The sequence below is a fragment of the Rattus norvegicus genome, chromosome 8 (assembly GCF_036323735.1).
Source record: "Rattus norvegicus strain BN/NHsdMcwi chromosome 8, GRCr8, whole genome shotgun sequence".
Classification (NCBI taxonomy): Eukaryota; Metazoa; Chordata; class Mammalia; order Rodentia; family Muridae; genus Rattus; species Rattus norvegicus.
Window position 1 is genome coordinate 58,290,660 of NC_086026.1, and position 27,763 is coordinate 58,318,422.

A 27,763-nucleotide genomic window follows, 5' to 3' on the forward strand; every position below is an offset into this window, starting at 1 on the left:
CCACAGAACAAGAACCACCTGCCCTTTCCTCTATTGGGATAAGCTGAATTGTTTTACAGACACGATGTTGCAATGGACCTAGAGAGTCAGGATCTAATTAAGATCCAGTTTCACAGGACACCTTTTTTTCTTTTTTTCGGAGCTGGGGCCCGAATCCAGGGCCTTGCACTTGCTAGGCAAGTGCTCTACCATTGAGCTAAATCCCCAACCCCACAGGACACCTTTTAAAGAATGAAGATGCTTTAATCAAAGAGGTACATGTTTATTGCAGAACAACAGAAAGCAGAGAAAAGGACATGAAGAAGCAGCCTAAGCCATTAAAGTCCACCCAGAGACACCACCATCACCATACACACACACACACACACACTACACACCACACACACAGACACACACACTACATACCACACAAACACACACACAGACACACACACCACACACATACATACACACACACTACACACCACACAAACACACACACAGACACACACACACTACACACCACACACACACACACACACACACACACACACACACACACTTCAGTCTTTGAGACAAGGTCTTTGTAGGCCTGCAGGCTTGGAACTCACTAGTAGGCCAGGCTTACTTCAGACTCATACTCACCTACCTTTGCCTCCTCAGTGCTGAATGCTTGGATTAAAGGCGTGTGCAACCACGAACGGCCTGTACCTCTATTTTATTTTTTTAGAAATAAGAATCATACTATACAGTGTGCCTATCTCCTAGTATGCAGTACCTATCAATAATGAAACGATTTTATTATTTTTAGTATTTCTTTTATGTTTATGTGTCTTGGTGTATATATGTGTACTATATATGTACAGGAACTCGCAGAGGTCAAAAGAAGACATTGGATTCCCTAGATTGAATTACAGGTGTTTGGGAGCTGTTTCATGTAGGACCGGAACCTGGGTCCTCCACAAGGACCCAGGAACTCCTTAACTCCTAAGCCATCTCTCAGTTAAAGAATGTTCAAGGTCACAAAAGGTCAAGCTCTCAGTGCAAGAATTTTCCTTTCAATCATCAATATACTAGGACAAAGGGTAAATTAGCAAGGGAAAGGATGACATTTGTATAAACTTCAACTTGTTTGTTGGTCTTATTGCTTGCTCCTAGAAGGTAACATGAGACAGATAACACCTGTTCTAAATCCCTGCTGATTTAATCACCTGTATCGGCACCCCATCTGTTATTTTTAAACTTTATGATATTGCTGTGCTAATGGCATTCATTCCATTTGGCTTTTGTAAACCGCTTGCTTGTTCTGCCAGCCAAGTAACAAAAACGTGTATAAAGAGGACAAGATGCTCTTACAGCACACACCCTCTCCCACAAAGAGTGTCGCCTTGGTAATAACGCTTTCTGGAATCAGCTGTCTTCCGGTCAAATCCCTGTATGCAGGAGGCTGAGGCTCCTAGGAGGACAGCTATGAATTTGATGCCTTCCTGGGCTATAGAGACCATGTCTCAAAACAAAGCAAAAAGAAATCGCTGAAAACTTTAAAAACTAAACAACAATAAAAAGCTTTTGGTGAAATTTATTTGTAATCTCTGATAGGAAGTGCTAAGAATCTTGTTTTAGGGGCTCTCTATATAGAAGGCTCTGTGGTTAGAAGCACTGGTTGCCCTTACTCAGGACCTGGATTCAATTCCCAGCATCCACATGGTGGCTCACACCATCTGTAAGTTCAGCTTCAGGGAATCCGTTACCTTCTTCTGACTTCCATGGACACAGCCAAAACATTCATACCTATCTTAGAAAGAAGGTTTTACAAAAAGGATGTCTTTAACACACAGAACCGTTACACCAAGTATGAATTTGTACCATATCCATGCATCAACATACTTATACTAAGGCATATTAACAAACAATATAAAAAAGGTGCAATTGTGGGGATCCTTTCACTTATGAGATGATGTCATTCTCGCACAATTCCAGAGCGCAAAATTCGCAGATTCAACTGCTGCGCCCAATGAATATCTAACAAAAAAGATAGCGATGACTCTATCGAGCTAGATAATCTCACAGGAAAACGTTACTCAGTATAGGGAGGGTCATAAAGGATTACTACCTGAAACATTTCTCAGCTTCTAGAGTAAACCAAACTAAACCAAACCAAACCAAACCAAACCAAAATACAGAAAGAAAAAAACTGGCGGGAACAGATTTGCATTTGAAAACTGGTAGGGAGTGGATCACGCCTGCGCACTTTGGTGCCTCCCAGAAGCTGCCGAAACGGCGGACGTCTGACGGCGCGAGGCCTGCTGGGAACTGTAGTGTGACTGGCGCCTGTGCGCGAGTGCCGGGCTACGTAGAACTCAGTTTCCCGGCAGGCCGTGCGGCGAGGCCGCTGGCGGGACCCGAGCTGCGGTGCTGGCTGCTGGAGTGACCTATCCTGTTGGTGTGGGTACGCTTCGTGGCAATGGCTTCTTTCGTGACGGAAGTCTTGGCCCACTCGGGGAGCCTGGAGAAGGAGGATCTGGGCACCAGGATCAGCCGTCTGACCCGGCGGGTGGAGGAGATCAAGGTAAGGGCGGCTCCAGGCGGCTGCCGCTGGGGAGATCCGGGTGCTGAGCCGACGGAGAGAACCCTGAGTTGGAGGCTCAGAAGTGCGGGGGCTTCTTGGAGCACAGCTGCAGAGCGGTTGGAGACCAAGGCCTGGGACTGTAACGAGGGAGTGCCGCGTCTGTTTAGTGTTGGGGAGGGGGACTAAACTGGGCAATAGTGAGCCGGTGAGAAGAAGACTGAAGAAACCTGAGGAGCCGGGGCGTGGAACTGGAAGCCCGGATGTCCACATAGGACAGGACAACCACCCAATCTGTCATCACTATCCACTCCTCCATTTATGGATGAATGTAATAATTCTAAGAAAGTCGCTCCATTCTCCTCGCATTTTTTTAAAAAGCTGGTTGAATGTTTATAAAAGTATTACTTCACGCACGGAACTTGAGGCATGCTGAGGGCTGGTGAGCTGGTACCTGAATGGATTTGCGGCTCACAGCCATAGTTTCACTATCTATTAGTGTTACCTGGCAAGCCACATCTTCACTGACTTTCTTTGAAAATGACATGTAAGTCTAAACTAAAGGGAGCAAACTTGGTAGGCACTAACAACTCTTTTTTTTTTTTAATCTTATCAAATGTTCTTTAATTTCATAGACAATGTGAAACATACTGTGTAGGCACACAATAGTTTTGCAACAACTCTTTTCTTACCTTTTTTCCCTTTTTTGTTTTTTCTAGATAGGGCTTCTCTGTGGAATAGCCCTGGTTGTTCTGGACTCAAGCTTTGTAGAACAGGCTGGTGTCAAACTCACAGAGATTCACCTGCCTCTGCCTCCCGAGTGCTGAGATTAAAGGCCTGTACCATCACACCCATTCCTAACAGTTTTTGATGTTAGCTTTCTTAATTTTAATTTAAAATAGATTTATTATATATAAGTACACTGTAGCTGTCTTCAGTCACACCAAAAGAGGGGATCAGATCTCATTACAGATGCTTGTGAACCACCATGTAGTTGCTGGGACTTAAACTCAGGACCTCTGGAAGAGCAGTCAGCGCTCTTAACCACTGAGCCAACTCTCCAGCCCAGCTTTCTTAATTTTATGTATTCACGTCACTGGCATTTCTATAGTGTGGCTTACTTTTTTAAAAAATGACTTTCTAATGATCCAGGATGAGAAAATTGCACTCATTTCGTACGTAAGCTTGAATCTTCAGTCAACTGAGAACTATTTTCTATGCCTCAAGCAGACATCTTCCTTGTACTGCTAGCTCTCATATTTTTGCCATTTTTTTAATCTTTTTACCACTTTAAATATATTTCTACAAACACACACACACACACACACACACACACACACACACACACACACACACACCTTCCATCTCAATTTTAGCCTCCTGCATAAAACAAATGCCTGACTTTTTCCCTGAGAGAGTCTTTCTCTTTTGTTCTGAGATGCTTTGTAACTGTGGGAGTGTGACACTTCAACCTTGTATTTTGGTCAGTTTGGAGAATATTATCTTTCTTACATAAAAGGAATTAGTTTGTGGGCAAGCATAATTTACATAGTGCAGAGTGTTCAAGAAGGTATTAAGTCGTTTTGAGTTAAGGAGGATAACAAGACTCAATCCTTTATAAAAATTTTATTTATTCATGTGTGTATGTCTGTGGGTGCATGTGTGCCATGGTGCAAGTGTGGAGGTCAGAGGACGACATGTGGGAGTGAGCAGTGTGGACCCCAGGAATTGAACTGAGGTCAGAAGGCTTGGTGGCAGGCACCTTTACTATTGGAGACGTCCCCCTAGCCCTTTTTATCATTCGAGGAGTTTTAAGATAAACATTTTGTAACCCAGAAGGTAGAAACTAGTAAATTAAGTTATACAGATTATAGATCTCTATGTTTAGTTAGGTAGATGATTAAAATTCATGGACAAAGTATGATACAGTTTCTTGTGATTCGTTTGGCTCCATCTTTCTCATTTCCGGAGTCTGTTCTGTACAAATCCAGAGCATTGTTGGGGTTTGGGAATTGTCCTCTTCCTACGTTTTACAGATGAATGAAATGTTTTTGAAGGACACCCATTGTGGGAGTGAGCAGTGGGTAACTCGATAAAGTTCTAACATTGGAAGATGCGGTGTGTTTTTAATGAAGTTGCTGGTTCGTTTCATTGTCATGCACTTCCTCCGTCCTGTATTATAGGGCGAGGTGTGCAATATGATCAGCAAGAAGTACAGTGAATTCCTGCCTACCATGCAGAGCGCACAGGCCCTCGTCACCCAGGTGGACACTCTATCCAATGACATCGACCAGCTGAAATCCAGGATAGAGACTGAGGTAAGCATAGATCGTTGTGTGGGGTACATTTACGTTTCTAAGGGAGGCATCATATTGGCTTCCTGATTTCCAAGACCATCCTGTGGAACATTTCAGGACCTTCCTTTCCTTGTTGGTAAATAGAGGTTGAATCAAGTGGTGGTAGGGTGACTTCAGTTCTAAACTAGAAATATTTCTCAAACTCAGCTATATTACTTCCTCTTACTGTAACTTTCTCTTAGTGAAAATAATAATGTCTTACATTTAAATGGATTATTTTTTTAAGATTTATTCACTTTATGTATATGAGTACACTGTCGCTGTCTTCAGACACACCAGAAGAGGGCATCAGATCCCATTAGAGATGATTGTGAGCCACCTTGTGGTTGCTGGGACTTGAACTCAGGACCTCCGGAAGAGCAGTCGGTGCTCTTAACAGCTGAACCATCTCTCCAGCCCAAATGGAATTTGTTTAAAGAAAATCTCAGGACTTTAATATTTTCATATGAAAATGTTTAAAATTTGGTCCTTTCATCTTTTCCTAGTTAGAGTGCTTGTCTCCCTCCTGCCACCCCCATATAAGGTCTTTCTGTGTATGTATAACTCGGGTCATCCTGGAGTTCATCGTGTAGCCCATGCTGGCCGTTTTCAGTGCTTCAGCTTCCTCAACCCCAAAGGCTAAAATTAGAGGCTAGAGGTTTGTGTCACTATGCGCAACCACCCTTTCATCTTTTAATAGCACTCTCTTAGATCTGCAGCTGGTCTCAGACATGTAAGTGTCAGAACAATCTTTCTTGAATTTGGCTGTTTATGAAGTGGCTTGTGTTACTCACCACAGCTCTTCTGCTTATCATGAGCTTGCAGAGGACTCTCGCTCCCCCTGTTCTGCCATGCTCTGTGGCCTAGTGCTTTATATCTAGGGATGGAGATGTGGTGTATTTTAGGAGCCAAGGATAACTGAGGATCAAGCTGATTGGTCAGTGAAACAAATCTAGACCCTTGGCTCTCCATATTTTAGGCTGAGTGATTCTGTCCTGTACATTGTAGCTGCTCATCTTCCTGACTTTTATTCACTCCTTCAGTGTGGCAATCAAAAAATGTCTCCAGACGTGGCCAAGCATTTTAGCGATGTAAGGAAAACCATTAGAGAATGGGACCATGGGACAGGGAGAGGGAGGAGGAAGGAAAGTGGGAGTGTGTTATCTTGGTATTGGCAAGATAGGCTTTGGGTGGAGCAGAGAAAAGTCAGTGTTTTGACAAGGATGGTTTTGATGGACTGGGGGAACTCATACCTTCCTTAAAGTTAGATGTGGGCTGCCTGAGGTAAGGAGTTAAGGCATTGTGTCTGCCACTGTCAGAAAAAGCTTATTGTGTGAAGGAGGAGGGGAGAAGGACAACTGCTGAGAGATAGAGTGCTTGCTCAAGGGGAGAAAATGATTCCCAAAGGAAAAAACTCAACCTATTTAAGTCTGGTGTGAGACACCTTGCATGCCTGAGTACCTAGTTACTTCCTTCTTGAATGAATGAAGAATGAGGTATGGGCGGCTTCAAACACAGAAGGGAGAAAATTGATGTTGCACAGGCCTTTCGAGAAAGGAATAGAGTGAGAAGTGGATTTTTCTTCAACATTAAAAAAAATCGTAGTCTCTGTGGCTGCCTTTCTAGTAATCCAAGTGATGAGCTCTGTTTAGAGGAGGTGATGAGGCAGAGGCTGGCAAGTCTCCACGAGCTCAAGACCAGCCTGGTCTACATATAGTGAGTGCCAGGCTAGCCAAGGCTGTGTTGTCTCAAACAGAAAAAAGAAGAGAGGGTGACTCGACAGTTGATATTGATGAGAATAGGTATTCTTTGTTGGTTTTCTATGTTAGATGCTTGTCACTAAAACTCAGGTCATCCTGCTTGGTGGGTAAATGGGGAAAAGAACTTTACCCACTGAGCCATCTCATTGACCTGAGAATGGCCTTCATGTTTAGGGTAAGGCTTTGAACCTGGACCCAGCCTCTCCCAGCCATCTTCTGTGCTTTTTATTTCCATGGGAACTGTGTTTAAATTCAACCTAAATCCCACTGGGGAACTAAGGCTTAGTGATAGGTTATCCATGTTTTATTCCTCTGATGTGGTAAGGCCTGAAGTACTTACTTACACTTTTGTTGTGTAAACTAGGTCTGTCGGGATCTTCACATATCAACTGTTGAGTTTACGAACTTGAAGCAGCGGCTGGAAAGAGACTCTGTCGTCCTAAATTTGCTCAAACAGCTGCAAGAGGTAAGGAAGCTCAGTGGAACCCTAGTGCTAAGGTGGCGGGGAGGAGGTTGTCTCTCTCCTCATTGTCCCGATGTTCCCTGACAATGGTGTTTTCACATCTTACAAGCTGATGTTAAAACAGACACAGGAATTTAAATGCTGCGCTTCTCTCTGTTTCAGTTTTCTTCTGCTATTGAAGAGTATAACAGTGCACTGGCAGAGAAGAAATACATCCCTGCTGCTCGGCTCCTGGAGGAGGTATGCATACTCTGACGTCTGAGCAGTCAGTGCCGTCCCTATGTCTGATATCTTTATGGTCATGCAACACGTGGGCTCTGATTTTTTTTTTTTTTTTTGTGAATCTGGAGGAGCTGTTTAACAGTGATTCCATTTTGTTACCAGGCACAGGAATGCTTGAAGTTATTAAAATCAAAAAAATGCTTTGACTTAAAAATGTTGAAGTCTCTCAGCATGGAGCTCACGGTACAGAAGCAGAACATCCTTTACCACCTGGGAGAAGACTGGCAGAAGCTGGTTGTATGGAAGTTCCCGCCATCAAAAGGTGCTGCTGACCTCAGGTGGACTGTTTTGCTTAATCTGCCTGACGCACATTAACCTCCAAATACATCCTAAATGTCTACTTTAAAAAAGAACAACGTTTCGCTTAGTAATGTATTAGTTTATTCTTTTTCAGTATCTCAGTTACTGATCTTCAGACCTACCTCAGATCTCTGTTTTCATCTTTCTGATTAGTACATATTGTACATAACAAAATAATATATTGTATATAGTAATATATAGTAATAGATCTCATGATGATATTTTCACAAAATAGATAATATATTTTGGTCATATTTACCTCCATTTCTCTTCTCTTTCTCCTCTCACTCCTGAGACTGAGCTCACTTTGGTAAATTATTTTTACCTTAGAAGAGGTATGTGAAGGACATATATTTTTCTGTGTTAGATTTTTGAAATGTAGTATATTTCTTTTTCTTTTTTTTTAAAGATGTATTTATTTTATGGCTATGAGTACACTGTAGCTGTCTTCAGACACACCAGAAGAGGGCATCTGAACCCATTACAGATGGTTGTGGGCCACCATGTGGTTGCTGGGATTTGAACTCAGGACCTCTGGAAGAGTAGTCAGTGCTCTTAACCGCTGAGCCATCTCTCCAGCCCAGTGTAGTGTATTTCAAAGTAAACCTTATCCTGCTCCGTTTCCTATATCCATTTTGCCCCCGCTTCGTATATTACATATTGTATCGCCCGGTATTTTGAAAGAAACGATTCAGAAAGTTTTAGATGTGAAGCTCTCAGCAGTGTTGAAGTCTTTCTGATATTCGTATTACACCTTTGGTGGTGCCGGGGTGTGGACGGTCTGGGAAGCGAGCTCACTTTGCAATTCTTGCTTGCTTTTAGTCATTCTGCACATATTTAGGGCATGGATATCACAGTCAACCACATAAGCATGGCGTAATGAAGCCGTGCTTAGGAATCTCAGTAGAGGAAGGGCTGAGAGGAGAGGATCACATTACATTGCTAAGACAGCTGATAGTTTTTTCCTCCTTTTAGATACCAGCAGCTTAGAATCTTGTCTACAAACAGAACTTCATTTATGCACTGAGCAGCCCGAGAAGGAGATGACTCCTCTGCCATCCATCAGCTCTGTCCTCTTGGCGTTTTCTATTCTTGGAGAATTACCCACCAAGCTGAAGTCATTTGGTAAGTGGTTTGTTTCATTCCCATTAAGTTTCAGAAGGCCTGGTGTTAAAGGGATGACTGAAGAGTCCGCAAACTTCATCAAAGGGAATGGTCACAAATACCTTTTTTAAGTAATGCATGGGTCCTTTTTAAAACTAGTTCTTGGGCTGGAGAGATGGCTCAGCAGTTGAGAGCACTGACTGCTCCTCCAGAGGTCCTGAGTTCAATTCCCAGCAACCACGTGGTGGCTCACAACCGTTTGTAATGAGATCTGATGCCCTCTTCTGGTGTGTCTGACGACAGTGACAGTGTACTCTCGTACATAAAATAAATAAATATTTAAAAAAAACAAACCTAACTAGTTCTTAGTTTTTACAGCTTTTGTCTTTGAATAACGTAAACATGTTTAGGTGGGAAGGATACTCTGGGAAATCTGCAGTGTGTAATTTCATGGGTATATTTTGTTTTTTGAAATTTACTCATTTTTATGTATATGGCTAGTTTGCTTACTTATATATATGGGTATCCTGTGTGTGTTTTGTGCCTATGGAAGATGTTAGATCCCCTTGAACTGGAGTTAGAGACAATTTCGAGTTGTCATGTGGGTGCTAGGAACTGAACCCAGGTCCTCTGTGAGAGTAGCCAGTGCTGTTAACCTTGAGCTATCTCTTCATTCCTTGTGATATATATCTTTGGCACATTTACTCCTTAGAGACTTCTTCTAATGATGATTTTAAAACAAAGTTTATATATATATATTTATATATATTTTATATATATTTATATATTTTATATATATAATATATTTATATATTGAAATTTATATAGTAAATATATAATATATATTGAAATTTATATATATTAAATATAATATATATATATATATATATATGTTTTGATTGTTTGTATGTCTGCATCAAGGGTACATTGGAGGTTAGAAGAGGGCATCAGATCCCCTGGAACTGGAGTTATGAATGGTTGTGAGCTATGTGTGGGTGTTAAGACTTGAACCTGGGTACTCTGCAGTAACAAGAAATTCTCTTAACCTCTGAACCATCTCTTCAGCTCCTGACATCTGTTTATTTGTTTGTTTGTTCAAAACAGGGTTTCTCTGGCTGTCCTAGAATCACTTTGTAAACCAGGCTGGCCTCAGACTCCCAGAGATCCACCTGCCTCTGCCTCCTAAGTGCTGGGATTAAAGGCAACTCGTGACTTTTAAATTTTGATTTTTTTTTTTATGTTTTTGAATCAATGTCTTACTCTTACGTTTGGGAATTTCATATATGAGTAGTGTATTTCTGGTGTTTGTCATTGAGTGTCCCCATGGTAATGATTTCAGGTCAGATGCTGCTGAAGTATATACTTAAGCCTCTGGTGACTTGCCCGTCGCTCCATGCTGTGATTGAAAGGCAGCCGAATTCAGTTAGCATTTGTTTCCAGTCTCTGGCGACGGACTCAGAACATCCACCACCACCCGAAGCTTTTGCAAAGATCCAGTTGGTATTGGAAGTGCTCCAGAAACAGCTTCTAGGTGTGTACACCAAAATAGCCTTTTACAGTTTGGAAATGTGTGTACTACTTTTACACGTTTTATAGAGCAAAGCACTGGTCTCCGGGTAAGTCATGCCACAGAAGCACAGGGGACTCCGTCTTCTTGCCTAATTTATAGTTTTTCTCTTTGCCCTGTTGGGTTATTAGTGACCTCTCAGAGCCTGTATTTCTATGGTATTTTAGCTAGAGTCTAGGATGTACTTCTCTTATTGGACATCTGATAACATCATGTTTTGGGATACTTGCCTTAAAAATAGGATAAATGAGCCAGGCCTGTTGTATATTTTTCCATGGGAAAATCCCCATTAACCTGATGCAAACAAATGAAGGAATATCAGGAACAAATCACATTACCACTTGGCCTATTGCTAATTTTTATGTACTTGGATTAGAAATTGCCTGTTTTGCTTTAACTCAGATATTACACACACCCACCCACACCCAAACACACTCACACTCCCCCACACACATTCACACACCCACACACACTCACATACACACACCCTCACACACACACTTACACACACACACTCACACACTCTCACACACACACATTCACACACCCACACACATACACACACACCCCCACACACACACTCACACACACATACTCACACACACTCACACACACACTCACACACACTCTCTCACACACACATTCACACACACAGTCACACACCCACACACACACACACACTCACACCCACACACCCACACACACACATACACACACAGTCACACACACTCTCTCACACACACATTCACACACCCACACACACATAGACACACACACACACACACTCACACCCACACACCCCCACACATACACACACACACACATACACACACACTCACACACACTCACACAACTCACACACACACTCACACACACTCTCTCACACACACATTCACACACCCACACACTCACATACACACACACCCACACCCACACACACACACACACACACACCCCACACCCCCACACACTCACATACATACACACCCACACCCACACACTCACACCCACACACACACTCACACCCACACACACACACACTCACACACACACACTCACACACACCCCTATAAAAAATTCTGGGGTTGGGGATTTAGCTCAGCGGTAGAGCGCTTGCTAGGCCCTGGGTTCGGTCCCCAGCTCTGAAAAAAAGAAAAAGAAAAAAAAAAGTTCTTCTAAGCCAGATGGTGGTGGTGCGCACGCAGCTTTAGCCCCAGCACTTGGGAGGCAGAAGCAGGTGAATCTCTGAATTAGAGGCCAGCCTGGTCTACAGAGTGAGGTCCGGGACAGCCAGGGCTGCACTGCTGAAGTGTATACTTAAGCCTCTGGTGACCCTGACTTGAAAAAAAACAACAAAAGAAGTTTCTTCTGGTTTTTAAAAACAGTGCTGCTGTCTCTAGCTTGTCCGACTTATGTTCGCCTTGCTTTCCTCAGTAGTTCTGTGGAATGTTCCGGCCAGCATTCTTCTGAGGAAAGTTACTTATTTTGTTTAAGTGATTTAGAATTGATAGGAGCAGAACTCCTTAAACTGTTACACTGGGGGGGCATAAGTGACAAGTGACAGCCACCCTCCCTTTTTTTTATATGAGATCAGTGAGAAATATTAGTATGGTTGTTCATGCTTGTACAGTCAGTAGACTGGAAGCTGAGGCAGGAGGATCACAGTGACTTCCAGTCTAGGCTGGGCTGCAGAGTAACCCTGTCTCATTCTGTATTACACCCTTCTAAATCCAAATGCTCATTTTCGGCTATTTGGATGTTTAGCAAGTATTTTTTTAATCTCAGTGAAAACTGTTTCAGTAGACTTTCTGAAACTGTTTTATAATTCATGAGCAGCAGTGAAGAGCACATTTTTATAGTCATTTGTAAACCAGGGATAATTTATAGTGTTGGCTTGTATATAGACTGGTGTGTTTGTTTTTGTTTTGTTTTTTTTTTTTCAAGGCAGAATTTCTCTAGCTTATTTATTTTTTTTAAACAACTGTAATGACTTTATTATTCCTAGTCTGTTCAGAAAAAAGCCGGTATGGAGTCTAAAAGAAAGCACCAACATCTTGGCTTCCCCTCTCTTCTTTCTTTTCATATTTATTTGTGTATTGGTTTTCTTCAAGACAGAATTTCTCTGTGTAGTTCCTGGAACTTACTCTTAGACCAGGCTGGCATCAGAGTTCCTCCTGTCTCTGCCTCCTGAGTGCTGGGATTAAAGGTGAACGCCACCTTTTATTTACCTATTGACCATAGCCTGAGTGTGGATGTCAGAGGACAATTTAGGGGTCAGTTCTGTCCTACCATGTGGGTGTTCTGGGAATTGATGGTAAGCCAAGCATCTTTACCCACTGTGCTGTTCATTTGGCTCTTAACTGTTATTTAAATGGTAAATGTGCTATTCTAAATATACTGGTCCTTTGGAAAAAAGGAACCATGAGATGGACTGCAAAGGAGGCACGAAGACATCACTTGGCAGATTAGGCAGCATGCTTCATGTAACTTACGGAAGCTTTGCTTAGGATAAATTCCTAAATCATATACTGAGATGCAAAAGTACAGCGTTCTTTCTTTTGTTTTCGCTTTTTTTATTATTAAAAAGAAGTAAGGTTTTGTAGGGTTTTTATTAAAAACTAGTTTTGGAATGCATACTTTCTGAGTGCTTGTTACATAATCAGAGTAATGGCTTATGGGTAGATGATTACAATGTAGTGGGCACAATGTGAATTGCCATGGAGTGCAGGAGTGCTGTGGTGAGCAGGGTCTGTCTGAGCAGAGAGAGGTAAACAGTTCTGACTTTACACTGTGCGTTGTCATGCACAGCCTGTTGAGGTACCCATGGCATTATCTGTGCAGTTTTTCTTTCCCACCACCCTTTTATTTTAATTTTTATATATTTTTGTTTTCTCTGTGTTACCTTGGTCACCTCTTCTGCCCACCATCTTAAAACTGAGTCAGTTTAGAAGACTAGGGATTATGAATTTGTCAGGACTGTGTGTCTAAAACCTTTTCCTTTGAATTCAGATTTGCCTCTTGATGCTGACCTAGAAATTGGAAAAGTCCCTGAGATCGTGTTGGCTGAGATGCTTGGTGAGGTGATCTGGGAGGACCTGTCCGATTGCCTCATCAGAAACTGCTTGGTTTACTCTATTCCCACCAATAGCAGCAAGCTACAGCAATATGAGGAGGTAAAGAGTAGAGGGATAGCAGGCTTTCAGTTGGGAAAGTCCTGTGCTGTGTTGCAGATGTTTTGATCTTTTCTTCTTAAGTGATACCCTTAAGAAAACTATTACTGGGGCCGCAGAGATAGCTCAGCGGTTAAGAGCACTGACTGCTCTTCCAGAAGTCCTGAGTTCAATTCTCAGCAACTACATGGTGGCTCACAGCCATCTGTAATGGGATCTGATGCCCTTTTCTGTGTCAGCAACAGCATGCTCATATACAATAAATAAATAAGTAAATAAGTAAGTAAATAAATAAATAAGTAAATAAATAAGTAAGTAAATAAATAGATAAATGTTAAAAAAGGAAAACAAAATTATTATTATTAAAAACCAGGCAGAGTGGCACACGACTTTAATTCCAGTAGTTGGGAGGCAGAGGTAGGAGGAACTCTATGAGTTCAAGGCCAGCCTGGTCTACAGGGTGAGTTCCTGGACAGCCAAATATACACAGAGGAACCCTGTCTGGAAAAAACAACACCAAGAACTATTAATAAGGAGCGAAAATAGCAAATGACTTTGTTTCTCTTCTGGCTTCCTGTCTCTTTGATTAAGAAAATATGCTTTTTAAAAAATTTTTATCTTTATTGAATATTTTTTTACTTACATTTCAAATGCTGTCCCATTTCCTGGTTTCCCATCCATAAACCCCCTATCCCATACACCTTCCCTCTTCTTCTAGGAGGGTGTTCCCCAACCCATCCAACCCACCCCTTCCCACCTCCCTGCCCTGACATTCCCCTACACTGGTGGGTTGAGCCTTGGCAAGACCAAGGGCTTCTCTTCCCATTGGTGCCCAACAAGGCCATCCTCTGCTACATATGCAGCTAGAGCCCTGGGTCTGTCCACATGTAGTCTTTGGATGGTGGTTTACTCCCTGGGAATTCTGGTTGGTTGATATTGTTGTTCTTATGGGGTTGCAAACCCCTTCAGATCCTTAAGTCCTTTCTCTACCTCCTCCATTGAGGTCCCCATTCTCAGTTCAATGGTTGGCTGCGAGCATCCACCTCTGTATTTGTCATGCTCTGGCAGAGCCTCTCAGGAGACAGCTATATCAGGCTCCTGTCACCATGCACTTCTTGGCATCAGCAATACTGTCTAGGTTTGGTAGCTGTATGTGTATGGGCTGGATGCCCAGGTGGGGAAGTCTCTGGATGGCCTTTCCTTCAATCTCTGCTCCAAACTTGGTCTCCATATTTCTTCCTATTAATATTTTTGTTCCCCTTTCTAAGAAGAACTGAAGCATCTGCACTTTGGTTGTCCTTCTTCTTGAGCTTCATGTGGTCTGTGGATTGTATCTTGGGTAATCCAAGCTTTTGGGCTAATATCTAGTTCTATCCATTTGTCTGTGAATTTCATGAAGTCAATTGTTTTTGATAGCTGAGTAGTATTCCATTGTGTAGATGTACCACATTTTCTGTATCCATTCCTCTGTTGAGGGACATCTGGGTTCTTTCCAGCTTCTGGCTATTATGACTAAGGCTGCTATGAACATAGTGGAGCATGTGCCCTTGTCATATGTTGGAGCACAAAGTATGCTTTCTTATACCTTTTTAAAATTTTTCATACTTCTATCAGCTGTAATAGCTATTTTGTGATATCCCCATTTTAGTTGTTGTTTGAATGCTAGAGTAAGGGTGTTTGTTTATAAAATCTTGACACCATTTTGGAGTCTTCAAATTCTATTGAAGATTCTCTTCCAAATGAATCAAGGTTTGGAAGAATGTATAATGAAAATGATGCCTAGGAATGTTTTGCCTGACTGTATGTATGTGCGTCATGTGCCTGGTGCCTGTGGAGACCAGGAGTGGGCATCAGAGCCTCTGAAACTGGAGTTACAGATGGTTTTGGGAGCTACCATGTAGGTACTGCCATTTAAAACCCAGCTTTCTGAAAACAACCAGTGCTCTTAACTGCTGAGCCATCTTTCAAGCTCCTAGAGTGTTTATTTTTAAACTGAGTAACTGATGAATTGTCCTATTATCTAAATGGCCATCTTGTGTTGGCTTAGATTTTTCAAAACCTCCTTTAGTAAGGTTTCTTTTTTTTTTTTTTTTTTGGTTCTTTTTTTCGGAGCTGGGGACCGAACCCAGGGCCTTGCGCTTCCTAGGCAAGCGCTCTACCACTGAGCTAAATCCCCAACCCCTTTAGTAAGGTTTCTTAAATGCTTCCACTTCCCTTCTAGCCCACTGACCAAAAGTAGGGGAGAAAGATGGGTAACAGACAAGGGCAGTGTTTAGAAGTAGCTCTTTGGTACAGTTCCAGTCTTCCGTGTCAGGATATCAGCAGTTCAGCCCAAAGCATTAAACACAAATCAGTTTTGGTAGTCCTGTCCAGTCAGCAAATCCCAAACCCGAATCAGTAGCAGACGCACAAGTCCATCATAAAGAAGCAGCCAAAATACCAGAAGTTCTTTGGCTCTATTCTCTCTTCCAAGTCACAGCGAGCAAAGGTGAGTGAAGACCAGTGAAGTCCTGCAAGGCGAACCAATGCAAGAGCGTCCTCGCTGTGTGTTGGTTCTACTTATACTCTTTCCAAATACCATGCATCCTCAACTGTCTGCCTCAGCAAAACATTCTCAGCAGATTGCTCCAGAAACGCACCACGTGATACAATCCAGTCTTCCAAAGAAACCAGAAATCTCCACTTCAATCTTGGTTCTTATTCTTTTCATTACAGTGGATTTGGAATTTTCATATTGAAATGTATGCAAGGTTGATGTACAGTTTCTATAGTTTCAGTCTGACAGTTGACTGACAATATTTGGGGAAAAATTTGTTTCTTTACTAGATTTATATGAGTTCTTCTTGTTTTTTTTTTTTTTTTTTTTTGGTTCTTTTTTTCGGAGCTGGGGATCGAACCCAGGGCCTTGTGCTTCCTAGGCAAGCGCTCTACCACTGAGCTAAATCCCCAACCCCCTTCTTGTTATTTTTTTGTGAAACAATGGAGTGTCAGAGGATGGTGTTTATTTACATAGCATTTACATTCTATCAAGTACTATAAGCGAGAGATGATTTAAGTATATGAGAGGGTGAACATAGTTTGTATGTGAGCAGTGTGCTTTCTTATACAAAGGACTTGAACATCCATGGATTGTAATTTCTGAGGGGGGTGTTCTGGAGCTAATTCCCAAAACATACTGAGGGATAACCACATAGAGTTTTTTTCTCTTCTTCTTATGCTTGTCTGTGTCAGATCATACAGTCCACAGAGGAATTTGAAAAGTCCCTAAAAGAGATGAGATTTTTAAAAGGAGATACTACTGACTTGCTGAAATATGCTCGCAATATCAATTCTCATTTTGCTAATAAGAAGTGCCAGGATGTGATTGTGGCGGCTAGACATCTAATGACCTCCGAAATTCACAACACCGTGAAGGTATGTGGGGCTTACTGCGTCTTTTATGGGGAGCAGCTTAGTTTTGAGACACTTATGGGGAAGAGAGCAGTCGTCAAGCTCTTGGAGACAAATGGTCCTCTTCAAAGTGCTCCTGTTGTCTCCCTTTTCTTGAAGTATTGCGAGTTCCAGATAAACTGCATACTTGAAAGCCACTGTATAAACTGAGAAAGTCTACAAATGTTGTGCATTGCTGTTGTCAGGATTAAAAAGCAGATTATTCTTGTCATTACTTGAAGATATATGTGCTTGGGTTGTATTATGTGTGGAGAATGTGGGTGCACGTGTGTACACACACACACACACATTCAAATAAAAACAAAATAAATGTCTCACTTTTTTTAAGATTTATTTGTTTATTATATATGAGTACACTGTAGCTGTCTTCAGTCACACCAGAAGAGGGCACCAGATCTCATTACAGATGGTTGTGAGCCACCATGTGGTTGCTGGGATTTGAACTCAGGACCTCTGAATGAGCAGTCAGTGCTCTTAACCACTGAGCCATCTCTCCAGCCCAATAAATGTTTTTCTCGAAGGTATAAATAATTACTTGCAATGGGAATGAACTTACATGAAGAGCAGTTTACTGTTTGACTCTTGATAATTTTGGGCTTTTTTTGTTTATATCATGTATTTATCCACATATACTATTTAAATATTTACATATATGTTATATATAATATAAAAATAATGTATAATATATAACATACAATAATATAACATAATATATAATATATATTTACATCATTTAGTATATATAAAACAGTACTAGGTAAATGCAAAGTGTTATAGAAACATACTGAGCATTACTAAAACACAGACTAAGGCAACCTATTAGTAGATTTTTCCCAGCCATTTTTCTGAGTTGCTTGAAATGGCCTGGAGGGCATTGGATTCTACTTGCGTTTCCTTTTTTTGAGGGAGGGTTTCACTGTGTAACCCCGGCTAGCGTAGAACTTACATGGACCAGGGGGGCCTCGAATTTAGAGATCCACTTTTTTCTGCCTCCTAAGTGCTGGGATTAAAGGTGTCTACCATATGCAGCCCGGGCACTGGGTTCTTAATCTATTCTTCTGCGTTCCTCATTTCCTTGGCATGGCCCATTATTGTCTCTTCCAACAATATTTTTAGCCATTTGAGGCACACAGATATTAGCACATTCTGAGGCAAGTTGGAGTTTTTATGAGAGCTGAGAATGATGAGTTTTACAGGTCTTTTCAGTTTCTCCAAATCTTTGCTTTTCCATTAATATTAAGAATCCCACAGTACATGAGATTGCTTATCTCTTTTGGTGTGCTATCAGTCCAGACCAGCCAGTCCTTTAATCAGACCACTCGTGTGAGCATCTTCTAGTCACCTGTAGGGCCATGGCTCCATCAACACGGAAGCCTTGAGTGTCTTTAGCCTTTGCTGTGTGCTTGAGTTTGCATTTTCCTGGAAACGTCTTTTTCTGTTGCTATGTTTGAATTTTAGATTGGTCCTGATTGTGAGGAAACCCTACCAGACTTGCCCAGTCCTGATGCCGACCACAGGCTACAAGTGCAGGTGTGCAAAGTGCAGTTCACCGATGCCGGAAACTTAGAGCCCGAGACTTCGCTGGACCCTCGGTCCTTCTCTTTACCCACGTGCCGCATCAGTGAGGCTGTGAAGAAGTTAATGGAGCTCGCTTATCAGACTTTACTTGAGGCAACAACAAGTAGCGACCAATGGTAACACAGATAACTTGACCCTGTCATTTCCTTACAGTAACACAGGTGTAAAAGTGTTAAAGCAGATGCTAGCTGGGGCCTGCTGGTCCATGTTCATAACCCAGCAGTTGGAAGGCTGAGGCAGGAGTGTGAGGTTGGAGTCAGCCAGGCCTACAAAGCAAGGTCTGGGCCAGCCTGGGATACCTAGTACAGTCCAGGTATGAAAGAAGGAACCGAGAAGTAGATGCTGCACTGGTGGGTAAATGTGTAGGCTTATGTGGTGTTAAAAATGTGGTTTACTTTTTAGTAAGTGATACTTTGTCGAATTTTGGCTATCTGTGATCAAACAATGCTACATTAGAGCACTTGTTTGAAAAGGGTTAATACTGAAATGCTCATTGCTGGATAATTATGGTTGTTATACCATATGAGCCTGGAGAGCCAGAGGGACCTGTGAATTCACATTCGAACTCTACATAGCAGCAACATGCAGAGGGAGGAAGAGTCGATTTTCTTTGGAAGTAGAACATATTACAGCCCTGGCTTCACCCTTTCAAGATGACTTCACCTAATCTATAGTGTGTTCAGGATACCTCAGGGCTTATTTCACATCTCATATTGAATCCTTTTGTTTTGAAAGGCTCCTGTGGTATTAGAGAAATGGCCAGTTGATTGTAGAGCTGGTCTGATAAAGGCCATCAGTGTGAGTCTGTATGGAGCTGTTCTTCTCAGCCTTAGGAAAAGCTGTGGAATTAGGCTTGAGTTAGTCATTGTATCCTCAGGTCTTGTTATTTCTGTGTGCAAATACTTTTATTAATTAATTAATTTATTTTACTTATTTATTTATTTATTTATTTATTTATTTATTTATTTAATGTATGTGAGTACACTGTCTCTGTCTTCAGACACCCATTAGAGATGACTGTGAGCCACCATGTAGTTGCTGGGAATTGAACTCAAGACCTCTGGAGGAGCAGTCAGTGCTCTTACCCTCTGAGCCATCTCTCCAGGCTGCAAATACTCTTTTTTATGTTGTTCTGGATAGAACATGATTCTAGTATTCTAAGCAGAAAAAAAAGTTGTACTTACTTTTATTATTAGTGTATATGCATGTATGTATGTTCTTGATCGTGCTATGGCACATGTGGAGGTCAGAGGACAACTCTGTGGAATCAATTCTTTCCTTCCACTTACGTGGACTCTGGGGATCACACTCGGGTCACCAGGTTTGCCAGAGAGCTGTTGTTTGCTGAGCCATTCCCTGCCCCTGTGAAAAACATCTGTTTCTTTATAAAGAATGTTGATGTGCTCTTTTGGCAAGGTAAACATAGTTGACATTATTTCCTCAAATGACATTCTTCGAATACATCAGACCAGAAGTTGGGGATATATGGCAATATTTAAAAAAATTTTTTTAAAAAAAAAAACTGAACACTGTTTTGGTATACTCAGTACTTACATTCATTCTACTGGCAATAGATTGGTTTTTTTTTTTTTTTTTTTTTTTTTTTTTTTTTTTTTGTTCTTTTTTTTCGGAGCTGGGGACCGAACCCAGGGCCTTGCGCTTCCTAGGTAAGCGCTCTACCACTGAGCTAAATCCCCAGCCCCAATAGATTGCTTTTTAATACTTATTTTAATTACTTAAAAAATAATTTTAAAAAATTTACACATTTTGACATTCACAATGGGCTTTTAAAGAGCCTTTTTTTCCCATCTGTGTATTTTCTCTTTTAAGGTTCATTTTGGAGGCCAAGTTTCCCTGTCTTCCCACAACACACACACACACACACACACACACACACACACACACACACACACACACACACAGTCTCTTAACTGCATCTTAATGGTGATCCTTAGGTAGTTAAAGATCAGATTTAAAGGGCAAAGGATGTTGAAGGTTAGACAAAAATGTTGATTCATCCTTTGCATTGGGGAAGATGGGGAAAGGTGAAAGCTGAAAGTCAGCCTGACTCTGAAAGAGCTGGTGAGTGCCTTTGTTGATGCCCTTTGCAGAATGCATCAAGAAACGGGTGACATTTGCTTGAGGCTTAACTCTGTTTGTCACTGGGAAGATACTTTGGGTGCTGGCAGAGCACAAATGGATAAGTAGAGAAGAGGCTTTGGGTTGAACACTCCTGTTCTGAGGTCGCTAATGTATCCAGGTTTTAGAAAAGAAGTTCAGTTTAGAGATACCGGTTGAGTGTGTCTCCACTGATGGCCATGGTGTTTTCCTGCAGTGATGAAGGCGTGTGTTTTCTGCAGCGGTGGTTTTTATCACATGCCCTTCACTAACAGAATACCTGCTTCATTCTGTATGATTTTTCTGAGTGTTTGTTTTCCTTCCAGTGCTGTCCAGCTTTTTTACTCAGTGAGAAATATCTTCCATTTGTTCCATGATGTGGTGCCCACATACCACAAGTGAGTATCTTATTCCTGTACAATTGGACCTCTAAAACGTCACGTCAGGTTAAAACCAATAACTTCATATTTTCACCAAAGACAGTGATTAAAATTCACAGTAAAAGTATACCAAATTCTGGGGTTGGGGATTTAGCTCAGTGGTAGAGCGCTTGCCTAGCAAGTACAAGGCCCTGGGTTCAGTCCCCAGCTCCGGAAAAAAAAAAAAGTATACCAAATTCAGACCTTTTAAAGGCTGTAGACTTTATTGTGGCGTGAACAGTGATTTTGTGTGTAGGAAGGTCACACACACTGTATCCAGTTTTTAATGTCTGGGCATTTTCAGAACCATTTTACGTTTCTTGGTTAGGAAATAGAAAAGTCTTTGTCCTGTGATTCTATTGTTGTGAAGAGACACCATAACCATTGCAACTCTCATAAAGGAAAACATTTAATTGGGGCTGGCTTATAGTTTCAGACATTTATTGTCATGGAGAGAAGCATGGTGGCATGCAGGGAAGACATGGTGCTGGAGAAGAAGTTGAGAGTTTTACATCTTGATCGACAGGAAGCAGAAGGAGGCTGTGTGTTACGTTGCTCGAGCATAGTAGACCTCATAGCTGCCCTCATAGTGACACACTTCCTCCAAGGCCATACCTCTTAATAGTGCCTCTCCCTATGGCCAAGCAGTCAAAGTCTCTATGGAGGCCATACCTGTTCAAACCTTCTCATAGGGTTTGAACTGGGTAGAGACTAATTTGTGTGGAAGAATTGAAGTAGTGAATTTCAGTTCTGGGTTAAAACCATTATCTACAGAGATTTCAAAAAGTAAAAATGCCTGGTTTCATTCACAAAGGTTATTCTGGGAAAAATTCTAAATACCTTTATATTTAAAAATTTTCTATATGATTCTGATCTGTAGTCAACTTCAAAGGACTTGTATGGGATAAAGTCTAAACAAGTAGATAGTTTTAAATCCAATTCTAATCTGATTTCAGTGTTTTGTTATATAAGTGAAATGGGAGTTCAGAAAGCAGAAAAGTGAGCCTGTATTTCTCTTGGCTGAATTTTCAGGGCAGGATGTAAAGTCTCCTGTGTCTCCTGTCTCCTGTGCCAGAAGTAACACATCCACAGTTGTTTATTTTATTTTCTTGGCTTTTCTTTTTTAACATACGTGTGTGTGTGTGTGTGTGTGTGTGTGTGTGTGTGTGTGTGTGTGTGTCTCCTTGCACAAATGCCCACAGAGGCCAGAAGTTGGATTCCCCTGGAGGTAGAATTACAGGTAGTTGTGGGCCACCTGATTTGGATACTGGGGACCAAACTCAGGCCTGTGCAAGAATAACAAGCATTTGTAGTTGCTGAGGCCCCCTCTCCAGCCCTCCCCGGGACAGTTTGTTGGCTAAAGTCAGGCTGGCACAGCTCACCGAGCTAGAGCGACCGCATGTTTTGTTGTGCTCAGGACTTAAGAGTGGGGAAAGCCAAGGCTGCCTGTCACCTTAGAGCACAGATGACTTTCCAGAAAGCTCGACTTGAGTAACCAACAGGTGGTTTCCTCTTTTGTCCTTCCTCTTGACCTAGGGAGAACCTTCAGAAGCTTCCCCAGTTGGCTGCCATTCACCATAACAACTGCATGTATATTGCTCACCACTTGCTGACCCTCGGCCATCAGTTCAGATCGCGGCTCACCCCCATTCTTTGTGATGGCACGACCACTTTTGTGGACCTTGTACCTGGCTTCAGAAGACTTGGTAACTGGCGCTTCCCACTTGGGGAAGTGTGATTTATAGCCTAGTACTCTGTAGTTTAATAGGTGAGGTGGTTAGGAGTTAGTGATCTATTAGATGTGTTAGAGTGTAGGAGGTCCTCTGATTGGTTAGTTTCCAGTTATTCTATAAAGTGGATGTCATCTTTGTGTAAACATTTTTTCCTGACATGATTTTGTGGTATGTTGGCATGTCAGACTTTACTCCACCAAGTCACTTGTGTCAGGAGAGAGCCACGTTTGTATGGTAAATCAATATTAATTATGAGAGTATCCTGAGAAAAGTTGTTCATTTAGCTTTTCAGTTGTAGGTGCTCTCCATCAGTGGTATAGATGTTGGAATAGTAAGCTGCTTTATCTGTAGAAGTGATTTTTCTTAGTTGTCTCATATCCCATGCAAACTGTTGAAAAGGTTTTCCTGTTATGCTGTGAAAGGGTCAGAGGGACTGGCTAAGTGGACTCAGAATCATTCTATACAACAAGCACATTTAGTGAGATTGTTCTCACACAGGCCAAGCAGCTGACAGTCTTAGGTTTTGCAGTGTGGGATTCAACAGGTTTACACTTTTTTGTTTTCCCTCTGTAGGGACGGAGTGTTTTTTGGCCCAGATGCGGACCCAGAAAGGAGAACTTCTGGAGAGATTATCAAGTGCTAGAAGCTTTGCAAACATGGATGATGAAGAGAATTATTCTGCAGCGAGCAAGGCAGTGAGGCAGGTAGGAGGCTGATGCAGGCACCGAGGTCCTTGGGGGTCCCTCACCCCACTAGTAAGTCCATCAGTTGAATCCTATGCTCCCCATTGCAAAGTCTAGATGCTTGTGACAGCTGTGTGTAAGGTCTTTTTTCTGTTCAACCAAGACATGCCATCTTTCCATTGACTCAATAATATTAACTCATTGTATGTGAACACATTTAAATGTAGATTTTCTTCTCTACCTCTGTCTTAAGTGAGGCGCCCCCCCTCCCATTGGTGTGTATTCATTGTGTATGGTCTGGGTTTTATAAAGACATTTGCATGCAAATATTAATAGAGCGCTTAGCCCCTGTCCCTTTCCTTTTTCTTGCCTTTCACAGCAAGTACTAAGACCCTTTGTTCCCTTTTGCTCTACTCTCATATCATGTATACATACATTATACATATATTCATCAATATACATACATTATGGTATGGGTGTACTGTAGGATCTCAGAACCACAGATGAGCAGAGCTGTGATCTGTGTCCCCTGAGACTGACTTAGTTTGCTTACAGTGATCATTTCCAGCTGTGTATGTTTTTTTGCAAATGACATGACTTTGGTCTTTGTGGCTGAGCAGTATTCCATGGTGTACACACTACATTAAGTTTCTCCCTCTGCTGATTTACCTCCTCACTGCCGTGCTCCCTCCTCAGGAAGAGTCTGCTTTTCTTTACTCAAGGATATCACAGAGGGTAAACATTCAAGAGCCACGGAGTCCCCATTACCTCACATCTGTATCACTTCTTTCTCCCATTCTGTTTCTCCCACGAAGTGACGGGTGTGAATCGTAACCCTCTTCTTCTCCAGGTGCTGCACCAGCTGAAGAGACTTGGGATCGTGTGGCAGGATGTCCTGCCGGTGAACATATACTGCAAGGCTATGGGGACCTTGCTGAACACCGTGATTGCTGAGATGATTGGCAGGATCACTGCTCTAGAGGTGAGAGCGGATATCCACTTGGAAGGCAGGTCCTGTCCTACACCATGACTGTAGCGAGGAAGTGATACTGCAGTCTTGTGCTAATGGGCACAGTGATAGAAGAGATTGGTCGTTTCGTGCCTGCCTCACGCTGTTGCAGCTTGGTTGGCTGGTTCCAGGCTTGTCTGAGTTCTGTTTTGCTGGGAACTTGTTAATCTCTTTTATACCTAGATAAGAAAGTAGGGTTGTGGGATTTCTTAGTCTAGCGTCTAAATTAGGAATGGGGACATTGGAAACTGGGCAGTGGTCCCAAGACATATTACTTAGTATGAAGTCATTTGTTCAGCAGATGAACTAGGTAATTTAATTTAGCAACGTGAACACAGTCTGTGCAGGCACCACTTTGCCAACACACTGTGCAGTTGAGTGGACTGTAGGTGATACTATGAGGAAAATTCCCTGGATGTGGCTAGCTGACCCTTCAAAGCATAGGTCAACCAAGCCCTTGTAGCACTGTCCTTCATAGCAGCTGTGTGTAGCCCTTTGTGCTGGGGACACAGGCTCCTGTGTAGAGCCTTGCTGGCCATTGGCTGACACACAGATTAGATCATTCTACCTTCAGGAGGGTTATCAGAGAGCTGATTGGATCTGGTGACTAGTAAGATGGGCTACATTACTGGGAAATCATCTGATCTGCCCTGCCCTTTGGTCAGTTCTATTCTGTTATGTTCTCTTTGTGCTAATCTAGGACATCTCGACTGAAGATGGCGATAGATTGTATTCCCTGTGCAAAACAGTGATGGATGAAGGGCCACAAGTATTTGCACCTCTGTCTGATGAAAACAAAAACAAGAAATACCAAGAAGAGGTTCCGGTCTATGTGTCCAAGTGGATGCCTTTCAAAGAACTCATGATAATGCTACAAGCTAGCTTGCAGGAAATCGGAGATCGGTGCGTATGTGTTTTCTATAGAGGCATATATACATGGTCACGAAAGAGGGTTGGGACCACCAGCGGCAGTTGCACCTTCCTCCCACTGTGTGCATGCGTGTGCATGTCGCAGGTTATTGAACCCACAGCCTTCTGCATGCTGGGCAAGCCCTCTGCTACTGAGCCACATTTCCGGCCCCTCTGTTCCTTAGAGTTATTCAGTTAAGAATTTCATGTTCCAGTGCAGTAGTTGAGGCCTTTAGTAGTCTTTCATAGGGCAGATCTTATGACCACCTTCTCATAGTTAATGACAAAAGGACTTTCATCCATACTTTTTGATAGAGAATGTAGTTTTGGCAGCAGTATAGATATTCTGGCAATTTTTAATTAGAAGTCCGTCCTTCTTACACCTGGATGATGTATTGTCAGAATGGTAAGATACCCCCAGCATTTCAGTTGAGTTAAAAGGGGGGCATCCCCTTCTCTGGGAAGGGAGCAGGGCAATGGGGGAAGGGGGCTATAAGGGTGGTACTGGGAGGGAAGAGGGGGGGGGCTGGGGTAAGGATGTAAAGTGAATAAATAAATTAATGAAGAAAAGAAAAAAGGAAAAAACGAGGGATTGTCAAATCTTAAGTATTTAGTGTGAGGCCATTTTTTTGAATGGCCAGTTCTTTTCTGCAGGGAGTGCAATAGTTAAGATGTTGGTTTACAACCTGTGGGTCCAAACTCTTTTGGGGCTTGACCAACCCTTTTGCAGGGGTCGCATATCAGATATTTACATTGTGATTCAAAACAATAGCCAAATTACAGTTATGAAGTAACAACTAAAGGTTTTGTGGTTGGGGGTCAGCACAACATAAGGGACCATATGTTAAAGGACCATAGCATTAGGGAGGTTGAGAACCCCTGGTGTAGGAGCCTAAGCACCACACCCCTCTGAGGACGTTTTGTGTTTTTCCACACAAGGTTTAACTATATACTCCAGTCTAGGAATTGTTATGGACACCAGGCTGGCCTTGGGTTTCAAATGACCCTCCTGTTTCCATCTTCCAAGTGCTTGAATTGGAGGTATGAGCCATCACCATATGTGGCTCTAGTTTTTGTTTTTTCTTTTCTTTTTTTAAAGACTTATTTATGAGTACACTGTAGCTGTCTTCAGACACACCAGAAGAGGGCATCAGATCCCATGACAGATAATTGTGAGCCACCATGTGGTTGCTGGGAATTGAACTCAGATCCTCTGGAAGAGCAGTCGGTGCTCTTAACCACCAAGCCATCTCTCCAGCCCCCTTTTCTTTTCTTTTTTAAGATTTACTTCTTTTAAGTGTATGGGAATTTTGTGCGCTTGTATGTCTGTGCACTACATGTGTGCCTGGTGTTCATAGAGACCAGAAGAGGGTGTCTTATTCCTTGGAACTGGAATTACAGAAGGTTGTGAGCTGTCATGAAGGTTCTGGGAATTGAACTCTGGTCCTCTGAAAGAGCAGCTAGTGCTCTTAACTGGAACCATCTCTCCTCTGCTTCTACTCTGGCTGTGCTGGTGCCAGATACAGCCATGATCAGCAATAGCTAGAGGAGGATGGGCCTCACAGGATGTATTTAATTCCACTTAAGTGTTTGGATCAAGTAAGACAATTTAAGGTCTGGCTTCTACTAGACAGAATAGGAAATAGAACCTGTCTTGTTTTGCAGGTGGGCAGATGGAAAAGGGCCCCTGGCAACTGCATTCCCTTCCAGCGAAGTAAAAGCTTTAATTCGTGCCTTGTTCCAGAACACAGAAAGAAGAGCGGCTGCCCTTGCTAAGATTAAATAGCTCCCCCTTCCTCCTTTGGTATGATTATTTCCTTCCAAACGTCTTGGAATTACTCGTTGGTGTTGGTGAACCAATGCATCATGGAAGTGTGACTTCACATAAGGACATCCTGGCCTGGACATTAAGATGGTCAGTTTAAGCAAAGCACTGGGTTCCTTGACTGTTGCTGCTAGCCCTTGTCAAGTGTGAATCTGCTCCCCAGTGTGATTTGCTCCCTGGCCCTCTTGAGAGTTGTAAACTTGATAATTTTAGACCCTGGCTTTGGACATTCCAAAGTTAGGGTTCAGAATTTGTAAAATACTTTTCTTTTGATGGGGGTGGGTATTAGGGGCACATTACTTGGTCTTACAAGAATTCGGGAAACCTCTTATAATATTTCTTTCCAGTAAATAATGCCTTTCAGAGTTCAGCGTGGGTATCTTTAATAACATGGGCTATGGCAAAAGAGGTTAAAACCCAGGTTTGTTTGTTTTTTAAAAGATTTATTTATTTTATATATATGAGTATATTGTCACTGTCTTCAGACACACCACAGGAGAGCATTGGATCCC

General features: G+C 42.2%; 1 protein-coding gene across 3 annotated transcripts; it reads left to right on the forward strand.

The window, feature by feature from the left end:
* The first annotated feature begins 2,299 nt into the window (after positions 1 to 2,299).
* Positions 2,300 to 27,222, forward strand: Zw10 (zw10 kinetochore protein). Of its 3 annotated transcripts, NM_001024801.1 has the most exons (16): positions 2,361 to 2,548; positions 4,729 to 4,863; positions 7,006 to 7,107; positions 7,267 to 7,344; positions 7,489 to 7,648; positions 8,662 to 8,811; positions 10,130 to 10,321; positions 13,367 to 13,530; positions 16,759 to 16,941; positions 18,436 to 18,671; positions 21,000 to 21,071; positions 22,629 to 22,798; positions 23,399 to 23,529; positions 24,359 to 24,490; positions 25,218 to 25,420; positions 27,092 to 27,222. In NM_001024801.1, the coding sequence occupies exons 1-16, from the start codon at positions 2,444 to 2,446 to the stop codon at positions 27,210 to 27,212; spliced, it is 2,334 nt and encodes a 777-aa protein (NP_001019972.1). In that variant the 5' UTR covers positions 2,361 to 2,443; the 3' UTR covers positions 27,213 to 27,222. The 3 variants fall into 3 exon arrangements, with proteins under 3 accessions (XP_063121811.1, NP_001019972.1, XP_038937652.2); XM_063265741.1 differs by lacking the exon at positions 27,092 to 27,222 and having other exon boundaries at positions 2,300 to 2,548; positions 25,218 to 25,843; XM_039081724.2 differs by lacking the exons at positions 2,361 to 2,548; positions 4,729 to 4,863; positions 7,006 to 7,107; positions 7,267 to 7,344; positions 27,092 to 27,222 and having other exon boundaries at positions 7,527 to 7,664; positions 25,218 to 25,843.
* Positions 27,223 to 27,763: the final 541 nt, after the last annotated feature.